The sequence below is a fragment of the Tenrec ecaudatus genome, chromosome 8, assembly GCF_050624435.1.
Source record: "Tenrec ecaudatus isolate mTenEca1 chromosome 8, mTenEca1.hap1, whole genome shotgun sequence".
NCBI classification, from domain to species: Eukaryota; Metazoa; Chordata; class Mammalia; order Afrosoricida; family Tenrecidae; genus Tenrec; species Tenrec ecaudatus.
The window spans coordinates 83,472,934-83,490,684 of NC_134537.1; the positions used below are offsets into that span (position 1 = coordinate 83,472,934).

At 46.4% G+C, this 17,751-nt stretch overlaps 1 protein-coding gene across 3 annotated transcripts in view; it reads left to right on the forward strand.

Moving 5' to 3' along the window:
* Positions 1-7,523, forward strand: part of CCDC25 (coiled-coil domain containing 25) — a 42,050-nt gene extending 34,527 nt beyond the window's left edge. For all 3 annotated transcript variants that reach the window (XM_075556474.1, XM_075556475.1, XM_075556476.1), the window contains 2 exons: positions 3,658-3,703; positions 7,359-7,523. In XM_075556474.1, the coding sequence (XP_075412589.1) occupies positions 3,658-3,703; positions 7,359-7,388 (76 nt within the window). In that variant the 3' untranslated portion in view covers positions 7,389-7,523. The remainder of the gene's footprint in view (positions 1-3,657; positions 3,704-7,358) is intronic.
* Positions 7,524-17,751: the final 10,228 nt, after the last annotated feature.

Here is a 17,751-nt window from a genome sequence, read left to right on the forward strand (position 1 = left end):
ATTTTATATTGTGTTCATTAAATAGATTTTAATTGCCCTTATTAGGATTTGAGAGTGTAAAATTAAAGAAATAATTTTAAAAGTAAATATTTACAACTAATCTCATAAAGTAGCCATAATTTATAACTAATTTTAATAGTTATAATTCATAGTTAATTTCTGAAGATACGTAAGCATAAATATAATAAATTAGCATAGGCTGTCTTTGGAGTTTGGTGTAGCAGTTTCTCAGGAAAGGAAAAGCTGCTGTACGTGTTTGATGTGGACCACGTGCTGACATGAATGACGCTAGAGGTGTCGCAGTTAAGTGCTCAGCGGCTAACTAGAAAACTGGCACTTTGAAGCCGCCCAGGATTCTGGAGAAAACCCTGATCTGTTCAGGTACAGCTCACAGTCAAGAAGTGAATTGTGGAGCAATTGTGTTCCGTCGCTTGGGGTTGCTATGAATCAGAATCGCCTTGATAGCACCCAACATCCTCATCATCCTGGTCACTGCCGTTATCCACATCATCTTGGCTCTCAAGGCCAAAGCTTCCCACTTACACAGTGTCATCCAGTTGATTGTGACTCATTGACCTTCTCGACCAGAACAGGCCCATTCCATAGGGTCTCTGCTCTCACAAGGGCAGACAGCCGCCTCTTTGCCCTTACAGGCCAATGTTAATAACCCTTAAAGCGGCTTTAAAATCCTTTCTCTAAATTTTGACAGGCTAGAGTGAGCAATATAATAAGGGCTGCCCCAAAGCACGGCATTTTCAAACCACGAGGAGTATTGAGAATAAAGTCTGCACATGGGAATCTTGTGCATAAGGCCTTGAGACTACGAGTGTACAAATGCGCTTGACACAATGGATGGATGTGTGCATTGTGATAAAGAGCCCCTGATAAAATGACTTTTTAAAGGCTATGAGAATACTGGCAATATTTATTATTATTATTATTTAATTGCTGCTGTAACAAACTGCCAAGCACTTTTGGCTTGTGGAATAACACACATTGATTATTTCATAGTTCTTCAGTTTAGAAGTTTGACACCTCTCACTGGGCTGAAAGAGTTTTCAGCCAGGCTGTGTTCTTTTCTGGAGCCACACAGAGAGAATCCATTTCCTGGCCTTTTCCAGTGTCTAGAAGCTGCCTGCGTTCCTTATGTCCTGACCCCTTCTTTGATCTTCGAAGCCAGCACCTGACCATCCCTGTATCTGACCATTCCTCTATAGTCATATCCCTTTTCTGCCTTTAAGGACTAAGATGGTTAAGTCCCACCCTGATAGAGTCCCCATTTCAGGATCTGTAACATAATCATTGGCATTTACAAAGTCCTTTCCCATATGGTAACGTATTCACCTGTGTGGGCAATTAGGTCACGGTCATCTTTGCTAGTATCATCATTCTGCCTACTAAACTGATGCCAAATATGAGGGGGCTTCTAAAGGTTTGTGGGGGGAAATATTTCCATTCTACTTTTCCATGAACTTTTTAAAGCCACCTTGTATGTAGTAACACTGGACTCTAAAGCCCTAGGTTTTTTTGCTAAAACGAGAAATTAATTCTGTAACTTCTGGTCAGAGTTCTTCGATCTTACCCCCTACCCTCCACCCCCATGATTTTCCGTAAACATAATTTGTGAACATATACCTTTGGGAATGATCTCGTATCCAGAACAAACTATCTTGCCAAGTCTTGACCCTACTGCTTCAGACTTCCTTATATATCTTAAGAAAGATTGGTGGGTAGAAGGCTAGATGTCTGAATTCAGGACACTGACTGCGGGAAGTCCCCCTCGGTCAGCTCCAGGATAAGGCCCTTGTTGCCTGGGTGGCATCTGCCTACCCGCATCAGTGCTTGCTTCCTTTACCTGATTGGCTCTTTTGTATCTCAGAAGTGATTGGCTTAAGAAATGCCCTATTTGGATAGGGATATAGTCCCCATTAGGAAATAAAGCTTTTCTTTATGTTAACGAGTCTGTCACTTCTGAGATGTGAAAGCATAACTTAATTCATACCTCTCTGTAGATGTCCTTGTTCTCTAACAATCACAGTTCTCTCATCAAAGGATTTAACAATTTTAAAGGTCCCATCAATTTGGGTATCTTATCACTACATTTCAAAATAAAGCACATTGTCTTTTCAATTTAACATTTCCTTTTTTATTTTTTCAAACTGCTCGATACAGAAAGCTTGACGTCTTGGCTGTAGCACCCATGCACTCATGCTCTTAGATTGGTCATGTGGCAGCAGGCTGGGGATGTAAAGAGGATGAGGTTAGGGGTCAGGCCAGAGTTTAAAACCTGGCTTTTCCACGTGTTAGCTGTAAGATACCGAACACTAAACTTCTCCTGATTCCTTCTCTGTTAAGACGAGGAGAATGTTCGATGCCTTTTAAAACTGGTGTGGAAATTGCAGTGACTTATAAAGGATTTAGCATGGTGCCCTAGGACATAAAGGATAATCAGTGAATGACTTAATTTTGTTATTCTTAGCTGATCTGCTTGTCTTTTAAATTTATTATTGTAGCAACGAGATGACAAATAAATAAAATAGTCCCCCGATATGCTAGACTCTTCAGATCTGCTTAGCTGAACAGCAGTTTAGTTTTGAAAAACACAGTTTTATAATTAGAGATTCAGGCTCACACAGTCCTTGAAAACCGACCAAGTCCAATGTGAATGACTTGAAAATTATTTTGTATCGCTGTTATTCTCTACTAACATAGCCAAATGTATTTTTAAGAGACCTTTCACGCTAGTAATTGTTTAATAAATATGTATTATTCATGGTTGTTTAATAAATATGTGCTGCTTTCAGTATACCTTTTCTCTGCTGTGTAGAGAATGTGTAGTGGGTTCTTGTTGATCAGACTGTGTTAACTCACGGAAGTAGGCTCGCATACCCAGGTCCACAGTCAAACCTCTTATCCTCTATGCATTTTACACTCCCCCGGAGTTGGCTTCCTCTTGGAAATGTTGGAAATATCCTCTCTGTTCCCTGGGTCTGCAATGCCCTCCTCACTCTTCCTGCCCATTTTAGAGTCTCCGTTTGAGTTCTGTCTCCTTATGTGAAAAGGTGTCCCAACAGTTACCGGCCTACCCTGATGACTACCCTCCTTTGACTTTGTATAGCATTTACTCGCAGTTCTGAAAAGTTCAGCAATTAAGATTTCTGATCTTGGTTATAGATTAATATCTTCTTCCCAAAAGTAGAAATAATCCCACCTTGACCTTTTCAACGTTATGTGAAGGTGACATGAAGTAGCGTCTCAGAAAGTATTTTGTAAGCGGAGCGGAAAACCAAACTCTGTACCATCGAGTTGATTCTGACTCATAGAGACCCTATAAGACAGGCCGGCCTGCTCCTGTGGGGTGTTGAGACAGTAATGCTTCGTAGGAGTAGAAAGCCCCTATCTTTCTTCTGGGCGGTGGCTGGTGCTTTGAACTGCTGACTCTTCGGTTAGCAGCCTGCCACCAGATACTGTGTATATTTTACTTGCTTATAGATTAAAAAAATAATATGTCATCTCCTTGAGGATATAGATCATATCTAATAGCTTTTGTGTCTTGTTTTTTCCCTGAAGATCGTGTGCAATACTAGATACATGGTAAGTGTCCGTGAAGTGCGCATTGACTGGATACCCTGATCTTAAGTGTGCTTTTTCTTCTAGGAGCTACTCATCACTAATGAAAGCTGAGAATATGTCTTCAAATCAGGTATATTCACTCAAGTTGTTTGCTGTCATATTGTACCTTAAAATATGTGTCTAAGGGTTTGTGATCATTGAGCCAGGGACCATTGTGGATGGGCATTGGCGTGGTTTGCCATCAGAGAGTCCTGCAGAGGTGGACCAGACATGGCCGCTGCTTCTCCGTGGGCCGTTCTCACACCAAGTGTTCTTCTACACTCTCTTCTCCTCCTGCACCCTAGAGTGATGTGATAGTGCTTGCCGTACAAGACTCTTCTGAAGCCACGCATTTGTGTGACGGGGCACCCTGCTGGCAGAGAGGAAGAACGCAGTGACCACCTGAAGAGTTCAGATACCATCACTAACCCTGAGGCCTCACACTGTGTCCGACGGGGCACAACCAGTTCTTTTGGTACCTGTCCCTCTGGATGTAGGGTGAAGAGAAATGGGCGATGGCACAGGACCGCTAGTGATCATTGGGATTGTGGCAAGAAATAGAGCCCACCAGGGTTCTCCTGAATCAGCTTTTCTTTACCAAAACTTAGTTGAAATCTCTGGGGATGGTGCCATTTAACCATTACTGAATATTCATTGCAGGAAGTAGAAACTGAGTGGATCTATCTGGGCTGTTTCATGTATTAGGATATGGTTGACAGGTATAGATGCTTAGGTTTGTGTGTTCACTGTGGTACCACTAATTCCAAGTGGCTATTTATAATTTCATTAAAAATTCTGTTTATCAGCCACACATGACTCATGGACATCATATTGAGCAATACATATATGGAGCATTTTCATCATTGCAGAAAGCACTGTTAACAGTACTGCTTAGATATGTGGAAATAACAGAATTTAAGATCTTTTAATGGTCATCCATTTAAACTCCATATTTAACCCACTGGAAGTGTTAATAGGAGTTTTAGGTCTTAATTATATATCCTTATGAAAATGAGTAAGCATATCCTTGTTCTCTATGCAGAGCTAAACTTAAGAGATTCCTTGATGAATCAGAGAACCTCCTTTATAGTTTATTCCTAAAAATTGCAGAGTAGCATCCGTAATTAAATAGAGCCTTGATTGTGACGTTTACAGACTCGCCCCTGAGTTCAAATGTAAGTGAACATTTACCAGTTGGCTATAACTTGTAAGCTTACTTCACCTCTCTGAAGGAGGATCCATCGTACGTACTGTTCATGGGATAGTTCTAAGTCGGGCCTTCCTCGGCACTGTTACTGTGTGGAGAGGCGGGAAGGACCAGCCGTTGCCGTTGAGTCAGTTCTCTCCCATAGACCTTAGGGGACAGAGAAGAACCGCCCACAGGATGTCTGAGGCAATCCCTACCAAAGCAGCAACTGGTGGCGTAGAACCGCTGACCCTGCTGTTAGCGCCCGAGCACTTAACCACTGTGCCACCAGGGCTCCGGTGGATGGATGAAAGTAGTCATTACTATCAGGGTCCATAGTCTCTATAGAAACCATCGTCTCATAAAATATCCAAAGTTATTCTTTTTGGGAAGCATTGTGCTTAGGTTTCTTGAAACTATTAAAATAATTGAACAGTTAAAATTATCACAGTCCACATTTATTTTCTGTTGTGGATATTGTTGCTTAATAAAGCTTTCTATTACTTTTTAGCATTACCCTTCAGAAATCTGCACCCATGTTACATTTTCAGTCCCCTCACCTGGAATGTAAATGTTCCGATATGTGCGCAGCCATGCACGCACACTGCCTGGTGATGGGTGTTAAAAGCTCCGGGATTAGCGAGTGGCGGTGTTGAGCAGACCCTCCCTTCGTGACCCTCCTTCCTGTGCGCCCGATTCCCCCAGACCCGTTGTTCTCAGATGGTTTTATACCCTCTCCCAGCGGGAGGTCTGGTAGAGACTCTAAGGCAGTGGTTCTCAAACCTGTGAGTCACGACTCCTTTGGGTGTCAGACGATGCTTTCACAGGGCTCGCTTGGTCGCCCGATTCATAACAGTAGCAAAATGACAGTTATGAAGTAGCAACAAAAGTAACTTATGGTTGGGGTTCACCACAACACGAGGAACTGCATTAGGAAGGTTGGAAACTGCTGCTTTAAGGGCTAGTATCTCATTAAAAAAAAAAGTCATTTCAGATCTCTTTTGTAACCTTCTTGTTAGATACAAACCCTTTCTGATCAAACTTGGCCATATGTTCAGTGGGGTTTTTCAGTTCAAGAGAGGATTGATCTTTAGTTAATTTATACAAGTTCATTGGGGACAGTATTAGTCTTTCATTATGGCATTATTTTTATTTCGGGGTTCCCAGTCTCCCACTTAAGATAATTCTCAGCAATTCCTAATCCCTTGTAAAGGAGCCATCAGGAACCATTACTTTAAACAGCCCTTATTTGCTTACCATTTTATATGTATAAATGAAACCTATTTGTTATACTGAAAAGCATACTGACAATCGTGCAAACAATAAAGTCTTTGGGGTCCCAGGTGTGTTTTTCAGGTTACCCCAAGCCACAGTAGAGCCCTTTGCAGATTTTGCAGCCTTTCCAGGGAATGGTGGACCTTCATTGTCACTAACCTAGATAACTTGCTAAGTTCTGTAGCCTCGTGGTGGAGATTTAAACATACATTAGTCTGCTGACCCTTTCCAGCATAGGGAGGACCTACGGTACTCAGAGTCAACGTGCCTGGCTGTCATGTACACACAAGTCTGCTCTCGGTGTGAGTCTCTGAAGCTTTCTCACTGTCGCCTCAGTTGGTTGTGCCAGTTGAAAGGAGAACCCACTCCCTGAGAGGGAAATTGAGGGTGAAAGCAGCCTGCCCAGAAACCATTGCTTCCCACTGGACTCTCACCCTTCCCTCTATGTTTGCACGATGGCGGATAAGGAACTAGACGTACACACTGTGAGCGTTCCCACTCTCCCTTTCTCTCTTGTGGTATTTGATGGGAGACAGTGGAAGGCAAGCACGGTCGTGCTGTGACTTTAAAGCACATGTACCAGAACCTCTCCCGTCAGGTGATGCTGACTTTCAGAGCCGTTTGCTTAGGGCGTGCCCTCTCCCAGAAAAGAGCCTGGCGCTCCACAGTTGTGTGCACCTGGTCAAGCACCCACGGTTGTCCTTTTTCCTCGCTGTGCTGTCACATAAGCTCTGTTGTTTGTTTTGGTCAGAAACGTGGCAGTGTCGCTGACTTGTTAACTAATCTGTATTTAATTCCCTAATTACTTTCTTACATCAGAGACAAAAGACTAACTGCAGCGTGTCGCGCAGAGTAATGGCATTGGGCGAGCCTCGTAGCTTGAGAAGCAGGGTGCCAAGAACCATTGCGCCGCGGCAGCATTGTGGGCTGGCTGGCTGGCGTAGTGCGGCATGTTTATTGAAGGATCAGTTGCATTTTCTTAACTTGTTTCAATCTCTCACAAAGCCAGCTGGGCCATGCTTCATAATTTGGACCTCATTTGTCACTTGTTGCTGTGTAATCAAGTTCTGTGATAACACACCATAAAGTATGTCATAGTTGCCAGTCCCGCCATCCTGAGCAACTCACACTTTAAGACGGCGAATAAGCGATGTGTGGGTTTTATTATTGCACTTTTTTACGCTCTGAATTCAGAAATTAGGGGAGGACAAATGGTAAGTCTTTTTTAAAATGGAGTTATTTGTTTTCAAGGCTTTTATGTTTTTGCTTTTCTTGTTTCCTGCAGGACGGCAATGATTCAGATGAATTCATGTGAATGGAGCAGAGGACCTTGGAAAGATGTGAATTTAGGGAGTTACAGCCATCCTGACATCTGCTGTGCGCTGAATTCCAAAAGGCAAACAACCAAACTTCTGCTTGCATTCTACACAAATATTGATTTGGGAGATTTTTTAAAAATTCTCTTTTTCACAGACAGAAAAGGAGCAGATATATATATATATATATATAAAATACAGTTGAACTTCAAAAGGACATAAAACTTTAGGAAAGTAAAAATATTTTTTCCAGAGCATGTATATCCGGAAAGTTGGCTGCCCTTGTGTTTTTTGTTTTGTTTTGTTTTTAAGTTAGACTTAGAAAGAACTAACTCTGAAAAATATGTCTCTTATTTGGTCTCCCCTTGAACAATGACTCTTAACAAATTTTTTATATCGTTCCCTCTGTTGAGAAGATTGTGTTGGTGGGTGATATATGTGAATGTTCTCTCACCCCTGATTAGGAAAAATAAAAAAGCATCGAGGCCTCTGGGCCCGAACGATGCTGGTGGCATCTTCTGAAGGTCACTGGCTTCAGTGCTCCTGTTTCATTGTGCTGTCTCACTCTGCCTGCCAGCACAGTGCTCCTCAGACTCGCAGCTCCTCCGAGCTTCCTTTGAGCGAGCGCCTGCCTCTTAAAGCAGCTCAGAGGGAGTTGCTGTGATCAGTGTTGAGCCTGGAGGAGGTGAATCATCTGGAGGTGTAGATGACCTGAACTGTGTCTTGGGATGTGGCGCAAATAAAAGCTTACCTTATAATCAGCTATTTACCCCCCAAAGAATCGGATTTCACCAGACTGCCCAATAATCTATTTACCGTGAAATAACGTTTGAGTTGCAACCTGAGAGGCCAGCTTTCTTCATTGCAGATTTAGTGATTTAAGATATAACATGACTACTGATGTCGCCTGCTTCCCACTGCGATGCTCAATAGCAGGTGCCTTTTTGTGGTGGCCTGAAGGGAAACCTGCACTGACCGCAAAGAGCAAGCGAAGGCCCACAGTGGGAGGGATAGGAATTCACAGCCCTGCAGAGCCCACCCAGAGTTCCACGGCAACACCGGTATTCTGAACTGGATTCTCATGCGGCCCGAAGGAGAAAAACTCTCCTCCTATGAGAAATGCTCTGTCTGGCAGCACTTTGGAACTGTGAATAAGCCCGGAGACTGGTCTTTGAGTAGAGCTTAAGTTGTTGGATTGAACTGGAAATTTCCTTTGAGACATTGCTCTGTGGTCAGCTTTTGAGGAGGTACAGAAGACAACTCCAGAGATTAGTGAGTGAGTGTGTGCGTGTGTGCGCATACATGTATAATATTTGGGTTGGTGTTCTGCACTAAAAATAAAGTATCACTTTTTACTTTGAAGAACATCATCATGTGAATTCTTAGCATTTGCTTGTTCAAACCCTCCTTAGCTGGTGTCGAGTATGATCTGGCTGTAAACCCAGGTGTCAGAGGATCACTGCTGGGTTCTGCAGGGGTATCACTCTCTGCCTTGTGGAGAATTGCATCCAGACCAGTTGGCCACTGGGTGACAGTGAACGACTTCTCCCTTGATTGAGGGAAAATAAGTAGCAGTGTTTCTTCCTTAAGACTGCCTTCCTGCAGCAATGTCCTAAGAACTGGTGAGGCTCTGCTCTATGCATTTAAAAGTGGGGAGATTTGCCTCCAGCCTTCCCTGTGCCTCTCTTCTGCTGCAGGACTCCTCTGTACCCCACCCAAAGAAACCTCACGGTCATGGAGTTGATGCAAACTCATAGTGATCCCCAGTGGGTTTCCAAGACTAACTGGTAATGGGAGTTGAAAACCCAGTCTTATCTGATTTCGAACTGCCAGCCATGCAGATCCTAGCCCAACGTGTAACCACTTCACGACCAGTACCCCACATGACAGATATTGTGGATACACACACACACACACACACACACACACACCTGGAAAAATGTTATTCTTACTGTAGTGTGGGAGACCTAAGATCCATATCTTAAACCCTTAATAACTCAGCTTATGCTGGTTAAAAATGCCAATGCCACCTCTCATATCTTAATTCCTAGTTCGCTAAACCTTGCATTTCTCCCATGCTAATTTCCCCTCACCTCTGCTATGGTTTCTCCTCTTTGTGTCTGTTTTTTGTCTTTGTGTCTTAAAATCAGACACCTTTTCTTTTGAGGATAGAGATGCTGTGCCAAGTCACCTCCTTTCTTTCTGTTGGCATGTTTCCTGAACTTCCCGTAGAAAAATTCTGTTGTTGGTGCTCGTGTGTAAGCTGTGCCCTGGCACTAACCCTTCGCTACCTCTGCTGACTCCTCCCCGCTTTGGATGCCTTTCCCACTGGCCTCCACTTCCACCACCCATCCCCGTCATGCCCCGCACACCCGGCTCGCATGCTGAGTGGCTGAGAGTTCGTGTTTCTCACGCACCGGCTAGGTCTTTTGGCCTCACCATCGTTGGGCCAGAACCAGAAAGGATCAGGAGTGCCATGCCCTTGCATCCGCCAGGCCATTCCACTGGGGTCCGGGATTTGGGCATAAGCAGCAGCAGGTGAGCGGTTTGGTTGAGCCCCTTGTTCTTTAGGTGAGTTCATCGTTTTGTACCCTGCAATCACATTTTGTAAAACAGACTTTCCTGTGAACTAGGTGAAGGTGTACAGAACAGAAGATCACTTTCACATTCAATGAGCATACATACTGTTTCATCTCATAACATCTCGGTCTCACTTCCTCTCTGTTTCCTGTTTCCACTCCTCTCCTAACCTGAACTTTGTCCTTGGGTAAAAACTGCCCTTTTGATCTCAAGTGGTGGGTCCTTCTAAGGTGCACATACCTCACTCTTAGCACCTACATTGTGGTGAGCCCTTGGAGCTGCTCAGTGCTGGCTGTTTCCTTTCCCCTCTAGGCAAAGCAGGATTGGAGAGGGAGCAAGCGAGCAGCTCAGGCCCCGGGTTAAGTAAGACCAAGGCTCGTGCTTCAGCTGTGTCTGTCAGGAGACCGGAAGCTGCATGTCAAAGCAGGAACGGCCTTTGGGGAGAATCCAGCTGAGTGGCAGTATGTCTGCTGGAACAACTGCCCCGTGTTTTCTGAGTCTTGATACTGCAGTCTTCTGGTGCTGCCAGGTAACTGCTGCTCACAGAAACGTTGGCAGTTCGATTGCACAGTCACTGTAGGAGAAAGAAGAGCCTATCCACTCTCGTAAAGACTTCCGGCATGAGAAGCCCTATAGGTGGCTGAGAGTTGAAATCGTCGTCAGTCATGTCTGTGTGTTTTCCCTTTGTTCTATTTATTAATTGTTTTATTAGCGGCTCATACAACTCTTATCACAATCCATACATCAATTGTGTAAAGTGCATTTGTACATTCATTGCCATCATTCTCAAAACATTTGCTCTCCACTTAAGCCCCTGGCATCAGCTCCTCATTTCCCCCTCACTCCCCGTTCCCCCTCCCTCATGAGCCCTTGATAATTTATAAATTATTATTTTGTCATATCTTACCCTTTCCGACGTCTCCCTTTACCCCCTTTTCTGTTGTCTGTCCCCCAGGGAGGAGATCACATGTAGATCCTTGTAATCAGTTCCCTCTTTCCAATCCACTGTCCCATTACCCTCCCAGTATCGCCACTCACCACTGGTCCTGAAGGGATCATCCGCCCTGAATTCCCTGTTTCCAGTTCCTATCTGCACCAGTGTACAACTCTGGTCTAGCCAGACTTGTAAGATAAAATTGGGATCATGATAGGGGGGGAAGCATTTGGGAACGAGCGGAAAGTTGTATTTTTCATTGTTAATACATTGCATCTTGACTGGCTTGTCTCCTCCCCTAGACCCCTCTGCAAGGGGATGTCCAGTGGCCCACAATTGGGTCTCCACTCTGCACTTCCCCCCTCGTTCACTTTGGTAAGATGTTTCTGTTCTGATGATCCCTTCGACGCCTCGTGATCGCACAGGCTGGTGTGCAGCAGAGTGCATAATAAATTCCCTAGGGAAAATGATCATAGTTCGAGGATGGGTGACCTTTTGATTTTTAAGAAGGTCATTAAGCCACCAAGCTATAGTCAAAAGTGTAAGCGAGAACCTGGAAGAAACCCCAGACTCCGTTTGAGTGGCATCTCCACCCAACCCCAGTGAATATGACAGCTCAGAAACCAGGACAGCTGTGTTGTTGCTCACATTCAAGTTCAACTACACAAGCTCTTGCTCTGCCAGGACACACTGGCGTTAAATAATTTCAATAGCAAGAGGTCGACTGCAATTCCACCATATCCCAGGAGACTGCTGTACAAAATATGAACGCTTACAGTTTGAATAGAACGTGTGGTTGGGGGCAGGGCTTTCCCTTTAGTTTTTTCTTCAAAGCTCAGTCTTCCAGATGTGATGTGTGCTTAAGGGGAAAGACCCTGCACCACTTGCTGATGCTCTTTATAAATGGTTCTTTGTGGGGCAGGAAGAGAGGAGCAAGTCAGTGGAGAGAGGGGGGAAACCTGAGGATTCCAGGAAGAGGGTTGAAGAGCCTCCGCTCAAAGGGCCATGGTGTTGAGCTCCAGAGTTGGAATTTCCAACTTCCTCCTTAACCCCTAATTCTTAAGAGACCCACCTGAGATTTTGACCAGGATGACACTGCACCTGCGGAGGCTTGCTGACTGGTCCCACCGAGAGCTGTTTTCTTTTGCTGGTTTTTACCTCCCTTAAAGGGAGAAAGAACACATGATCAGATGACTTAGTGTTTTCAGAGTGGGGGCCAGGAAAGGGAGCCACACAAACAAGCTAGTTTCCAACAGTGCTCACATGCTTGCTTACATGCTTTGAGTTATGTATCAAAAACCCAAACCTGCCAAGTCCATGACAGCTCCTAGCGCCCCTGGGTTTCTGAGACTGAGAATAGAAAGCCTCAGCTTTCTCCCAGGTTCTGTACCAGGGGCCTCAAGAACACCCCTGTTTTCGGCTGGGTTGACTATAAACAAATCTGGAGGCACTCATATACGCTTTAACTCAAGAATATGTCAAGCAAGCAGCCCAGTCCAGATCAAATCCATTAAGTTGGATACTTGTCCATAAGTCCTTCAGACTCACACACACTTGCAGTGAAGCAGAATGCAGAATCATCAGGCTGGTGGGTACAAAGTCTTGTGGATCCAATGGCTGTGGTAGCATCGCAGGGCCCTGGTAGCAATCAGGGTCTACCAGCGGGAAGGTGGTGGCAGAGGGAAGGGGAGGTTCTCAGGGCCCTCCAGATGAGACGGCCACGCCCATAAGGAGGCACCATAAGGCTAAATTATCTTTTGAGTTGATCCAGTTATATCTTCGAGTTGACATGAAATGATGTAACTACCCTAGTCCCCTTTAATTCCACTTTCCCACAAACTTTGAAGCCCCCTCATATCTCTCCGGTCACTGGCCACAGTGGCATCCTTTTGACTGCCTTATAACGAGTTGGTCTCTGGGGGCTTCTGCTTTTGCATGAATTAGTCTACATAGGGAACGTAGATTGACATCAGAATTTTCACACAGGAAAAACACGGAAACCCACATGTGTATATTAGGAGCACTTCTCTGCTTTGAAAATACCTTTACCCATTAACAGAGCTCATGGGGAAATTCCATGAACTTTTAATTCCATGAGCTTTTGGAAGTCCCCTTGTCATGCCTCTGTTTTGCGATCTCACACTGGTTGCCTCTGTTTGCCTTTCTCGTGGTTTGAATGGATTGAGGGAACAGCTAACTCTCCACCTGGGTGGCTGTGACTGTATGTCTGCTCCCCAGCAGATGGAACCAGACAACAGGCTGTGCCTGGCATCTCGCTGACACCCTCTGGTGTGTTACCAGCAAAGAAGCGTGTGCCTGCTCTGGAAGTAACATGTAGCTTTTACTGGCTCCCCAGCTCAGTGAGTGGGTGTTGATCATATCTAAGTGGGGGGGGGTGGATACTCCAAGTATTGTTATTTATGACCGCATCAATCCCATCCTTTAGCCACTGCAGTGAAAATGGAAGCCCTGTACTGATGTTCCCTACCTTGATTGGAGGCCTGGCCACCTGGGTCCTGACTGGTAGTCTGGTTTCTGCCTCCGTGGTTGGCCTTACACAGAGACAACTAGCAGTTGCTTATTATTTCAGAAGAGAACTGGATTCTTCCCAGTGTTAAAGGGGGAATATGTCAGTCTTGAGCCTTTGGGGATCCAGGCAGGGTCCACAGGTTAGGATGCCTGGAGGCCTGGGGCCCGCCACATCCACCAGCCCTGCCTGCCAGGGGACTACAGCGGAGAAACCCGTCACATCATCTTACACACGCCCAAACTTTGAACTTGGTACTCCATCGCTAAGGGACTCCACACCAACGAGGCTGCCTAACATTCTCAAATGAGATTTCCTGTAGAAGAGTCTTTGGGCAGGCATGGAAGGTCTGGGCTAGACAAAACTTAAATCTGGTCATGGAAAAAATGCTTGCTGTGGGTGCCACTGTTAGGAAATGTTTTCTGTTTTCAACAAGAAGGAAGGGCACGTGTTCCTCATCCCCACTTCTAAGTCCCCTCCACCCTGCAGCTTTTACCACGATGGGGAGTGTCTTGTTGCCATGTGTAATGCCAGTTATTAATCTAGACTTCATAGCAGGAAAAAATGGGTGACCAGAACTTACTAAAGAAAAAAAAACCAAACCTCACTGCCAGCAAGTCGATACTGACTCAGGGAGTCTATGGGGCAGGGCAGAACTGCCCCAGTGCGTTTCCCAGACTAACTCTTGATGGTAATAGAAAGCCTCCTCTTTCTCCTGAGGAGCCTCTAGCAGTTTCAAACTGCTGACCTTGCCGTTAGCAGCCCAGCATGTAACCACTAGGACCAGAACAAAATGCATGAACTATCTTGTCTTTCTTCCACATGCCTCCCATCTCCCTCGCTTTTGTTCCAAACATGACACCCCTTGAGAACATCAGGGATTGGTGTTGGCGGCCAGGGAGTCAGCCCCGCCTCCTGGGAGCTCGGGCACAAGGGGCTTGGACCCATAGGGGTTTCATTTGATTTCCAGAAGTCACCAGGCCTGTCTTAGCCTGTCCTAGTCCGAACACTCCACTGGAATCTGTTCAGCAGCATAGCAACTGTCAAGCCTCCCCTGGTAGATGGGCGATGACTCTCCATGAGGTGAATTGTCCAGGAATTGAACCCCTTCCTCCCACACGAAAGGCAAGAATTCTACCCCAGAGCCAGCATTCGAACCTGGGTGCATGGAGCCCATTTCAACTCTTGGCAATGCCAGGGGCATCAGAGTAGAACTGTGCTCCACAGGGATTTCAGGGGCTGCTTTGATGTGTCTTCCTCCGGTAGGCCAATAATTCTAATGTTGTTCCGCTTCATAGCATCAGACATAGCTCTTAGGTTTTCTTCGGCTTCTCTGATGCTCTTATTAGATTTTTGTTCACGTTTATTAAAGTCTGCTTGGCTGTTCTCCAAGTCACTGATGCGGTTCTCTGATTCCTCCAATCGATTCTCAAGGACCATGATTCTGCTACCGATTTTTCGTTATCTGCTCCTTAAGCTCCTGTATTTCCCTTTGGTATATGTCTTTTATCTCCTCTATCATTTCATCCTTTTTCTGTATTGTTTCCCTCATCTCCTGCATGGCTCCAAGCAGCATTCTGAGAGCTTCTTTGTATGGCATCTCAATGTCTGCTTCTTCTATGTATGTTGCTATGTTCAGGACATCTTCTGCCTTTGTCTTTTGTTTCTCTTGTTTTTTTTGTTGAGGTCGTTGGGTTGATGGCTGCGTTGAGTTGTTTTTGAGGGACCAGGTGCCATTTTCTAGTCTCTCTCTGGAAGACTTACAGGAATGCTTCTTAGATCTGCCTACAGCTGATTTTGCTACGGGATTAACCTACAGGTGATTTTGCTACGGGATTAACCTACCACTTTATCTTCCTGTGGCTTCCCTATCAGGGGAGTGCCCCAGATGGCAGGTCGACTGCCTGCCCCAGTGATGCAGAGGCTGGGCTGAAGTTCCCGCTATTGGTTTAAATATTGATAAGTGTTGCCTAGCTGCCTTATGTCCCCAGGTACACAGGCAGGAACTCCCTGGTGGTACACAGGCAGGAACTCCCTGGTGAGGAGTCTGAGGAGTATCCCCTGGAGAGCAAGCAGGCCTTACCCTAGCCTTGGGCTATCTATGCAGGGTGGAGCTCACCTAGCTGGGTGTGACCCAGGCGCAAATGCCCTAGGGCAATGGGAGTGCCCCGTAAGTCCGCAATGGAGTGTGAGAGAGCAGGGCAGGAACAAGGGGGGTGAGAAAAATCAAAAAGTGAGACTAGACTGTGCAGGGGTACAGGGAAGCGAGGGAAGCAAAAGAAACTATGTAGCTGAGTCCCACTTCCTGCCTGTGGATCTGCAAGGACATACTCCCTGCCCCAAGCCCCAGCGGTAGTCCGCAGCTGAGCCCCAAGAAGGGTCGCAAGAAAACTGCTGAGCAGCCCCCAGAGAAGTGGGGGGACAGAGAGCAGAGATGTTAAAAGACGCTGCAGTGTAGCTGAAGCTTGATCCCTGCCTATGGAGCTGTGGGGGTTTGGGTTTAGTCCCTGCTCAGACCACACGGCGTGGCTGCAGCTGTGCCTTGAAAAAGCCCCTGCGCAGCCCTCCAAGGCTGTGTGGAAATATAGAGCAGAGAAGCAAACAGAAGCAACAATGTAGCTGAACCCCGATCCTTGCCAGTGGAGCCCCAAGCGTCCTGTCCCTGCCCTGAGGCAGGTAGGGGAAAACTGTGGCTGTGCTGAGACCAAGTCCTGCTACTGGCTCCAAATGGTCCCGGCTTGGGCAGATCGGGCAGCTGGACTAGGGTCGAGCCCCAGCCGGCTTCCACTGAGGTAAGCCAAAAGCCCCCAGCCCCTCAAAACCCCGTGGATCTGTGCCTACTTATCTTTATGATGCACCTCCTGCGATCCAGTGGTGTTGAATTTCACTCTGCGCAACTCTCCTGGGCTGGATTCTGCGGAGTCCCTCTGGTGTGTGTCACTCCGTCGCCATCTTCCTGGAAGTCCAGGGGCTGCTTTGAAAGAAGGTCACCACACCTTTCTTCCTAGGTGCCTCTCAGTGGGCTTGAACCTGTGACCTTGAATTGGCAACCTAGCATGTTAATCCTTGGCACCACCCAGGGGCTCTCAACTGATTATGAAGAAGTTAAATAAAACCTGTAAACCTTTCCTCATCTAAGCATGCTGGTTCCCCCCCCTCAAGCCCTCTACTCCAGAATCTCCTGCAAAGTCAGAATCAGGAAGAACACTTTTTAGTTAGCTGATTTACATTTACCTAATTCAGAAAGGTGCTCAAAGGTACCGGACAAACGGTGTTCTCGGTTCCCTGAGTTGGTCTCAGCCAGTGTTCCCCTGTGTGGCAGGGCTGGGCTCTGGGGTGCTGCCCGCTTTGTGGCTCAGCTCAGAGAGCAGAGGCTTTCTCTTCCCCCGGGAGCACACTGCATCAGAGAACGCGCCCTGGGGCTTCCCAGACACCACCGCTGGCAGCTGGGGCTTGGGGGAGATAGTTCAGAAATAGGCACCAGGGTTACGAGACCCAGGGTGTTCCCACCCACAGCCTCTTCGGGGATGCAGAGTTACAGGACGCTCCTGCAAGTTCAGGGGGAAGTCAGACTGCTCACTTTCATCTTTTCTTGGGGTTGGGGAAGGAGTTGGAGTAGGGGTGTGGGTGGGGGCGTGGGTGGGCAGTTAGGGGGTACGAACAGGACTGGCCTCAGGCAACTCAACATACCAGTGCCCCTGCTCTCTCCCCACTCCTGCCCTAGCCCCACCCTCTTCCTTAGTTGCCCCAGGGCCTCTCTGTAGGCCCTCTGAAAGGAGACAAAGAAAGCTCTAAGGTGGGCGAGGATTGACTCTCAGTGATGTGGAGCAGGAGCATACCCACTCAGCAGACACGGAGTCCAAGAGGGTGGATTTGAGGCTATAGCGCGGCTACTTTTCTATGTGACTTGAGACGAGCCCTGTGTCCTCTCTGGGCCCCTGTGGGCCCATTTGGAAAGGTCAGGGGGTGATAGGACAGGTGGGTGGGTATGTGCACCCATTACAATGCATGGGGAGCACAGAGCTCTTCTAAACAGGCAGCCACCCCTCAGCTCCTGCCAATCCTGCCAAGTGGTGACAAGGTGAAAATGAAGATCTATAAGATATAGAAGAGAAACCAGTCTAACTGGTTCATTGAAAGGGCTGAACTTGATGGGCAGGAAACGGGAAATGGATTCTGCCAGCCACTGCTTTCAACAGTTCCCCAATTTCTCTTTCCCACCCTTTGATATTATCTTGGACAAACAGCTTAGACTCCGTGGCTTTCTGATCACATTCCAATGGAAGAACAATTCCATTTAAAAACCCGGACTTCCTTCTGG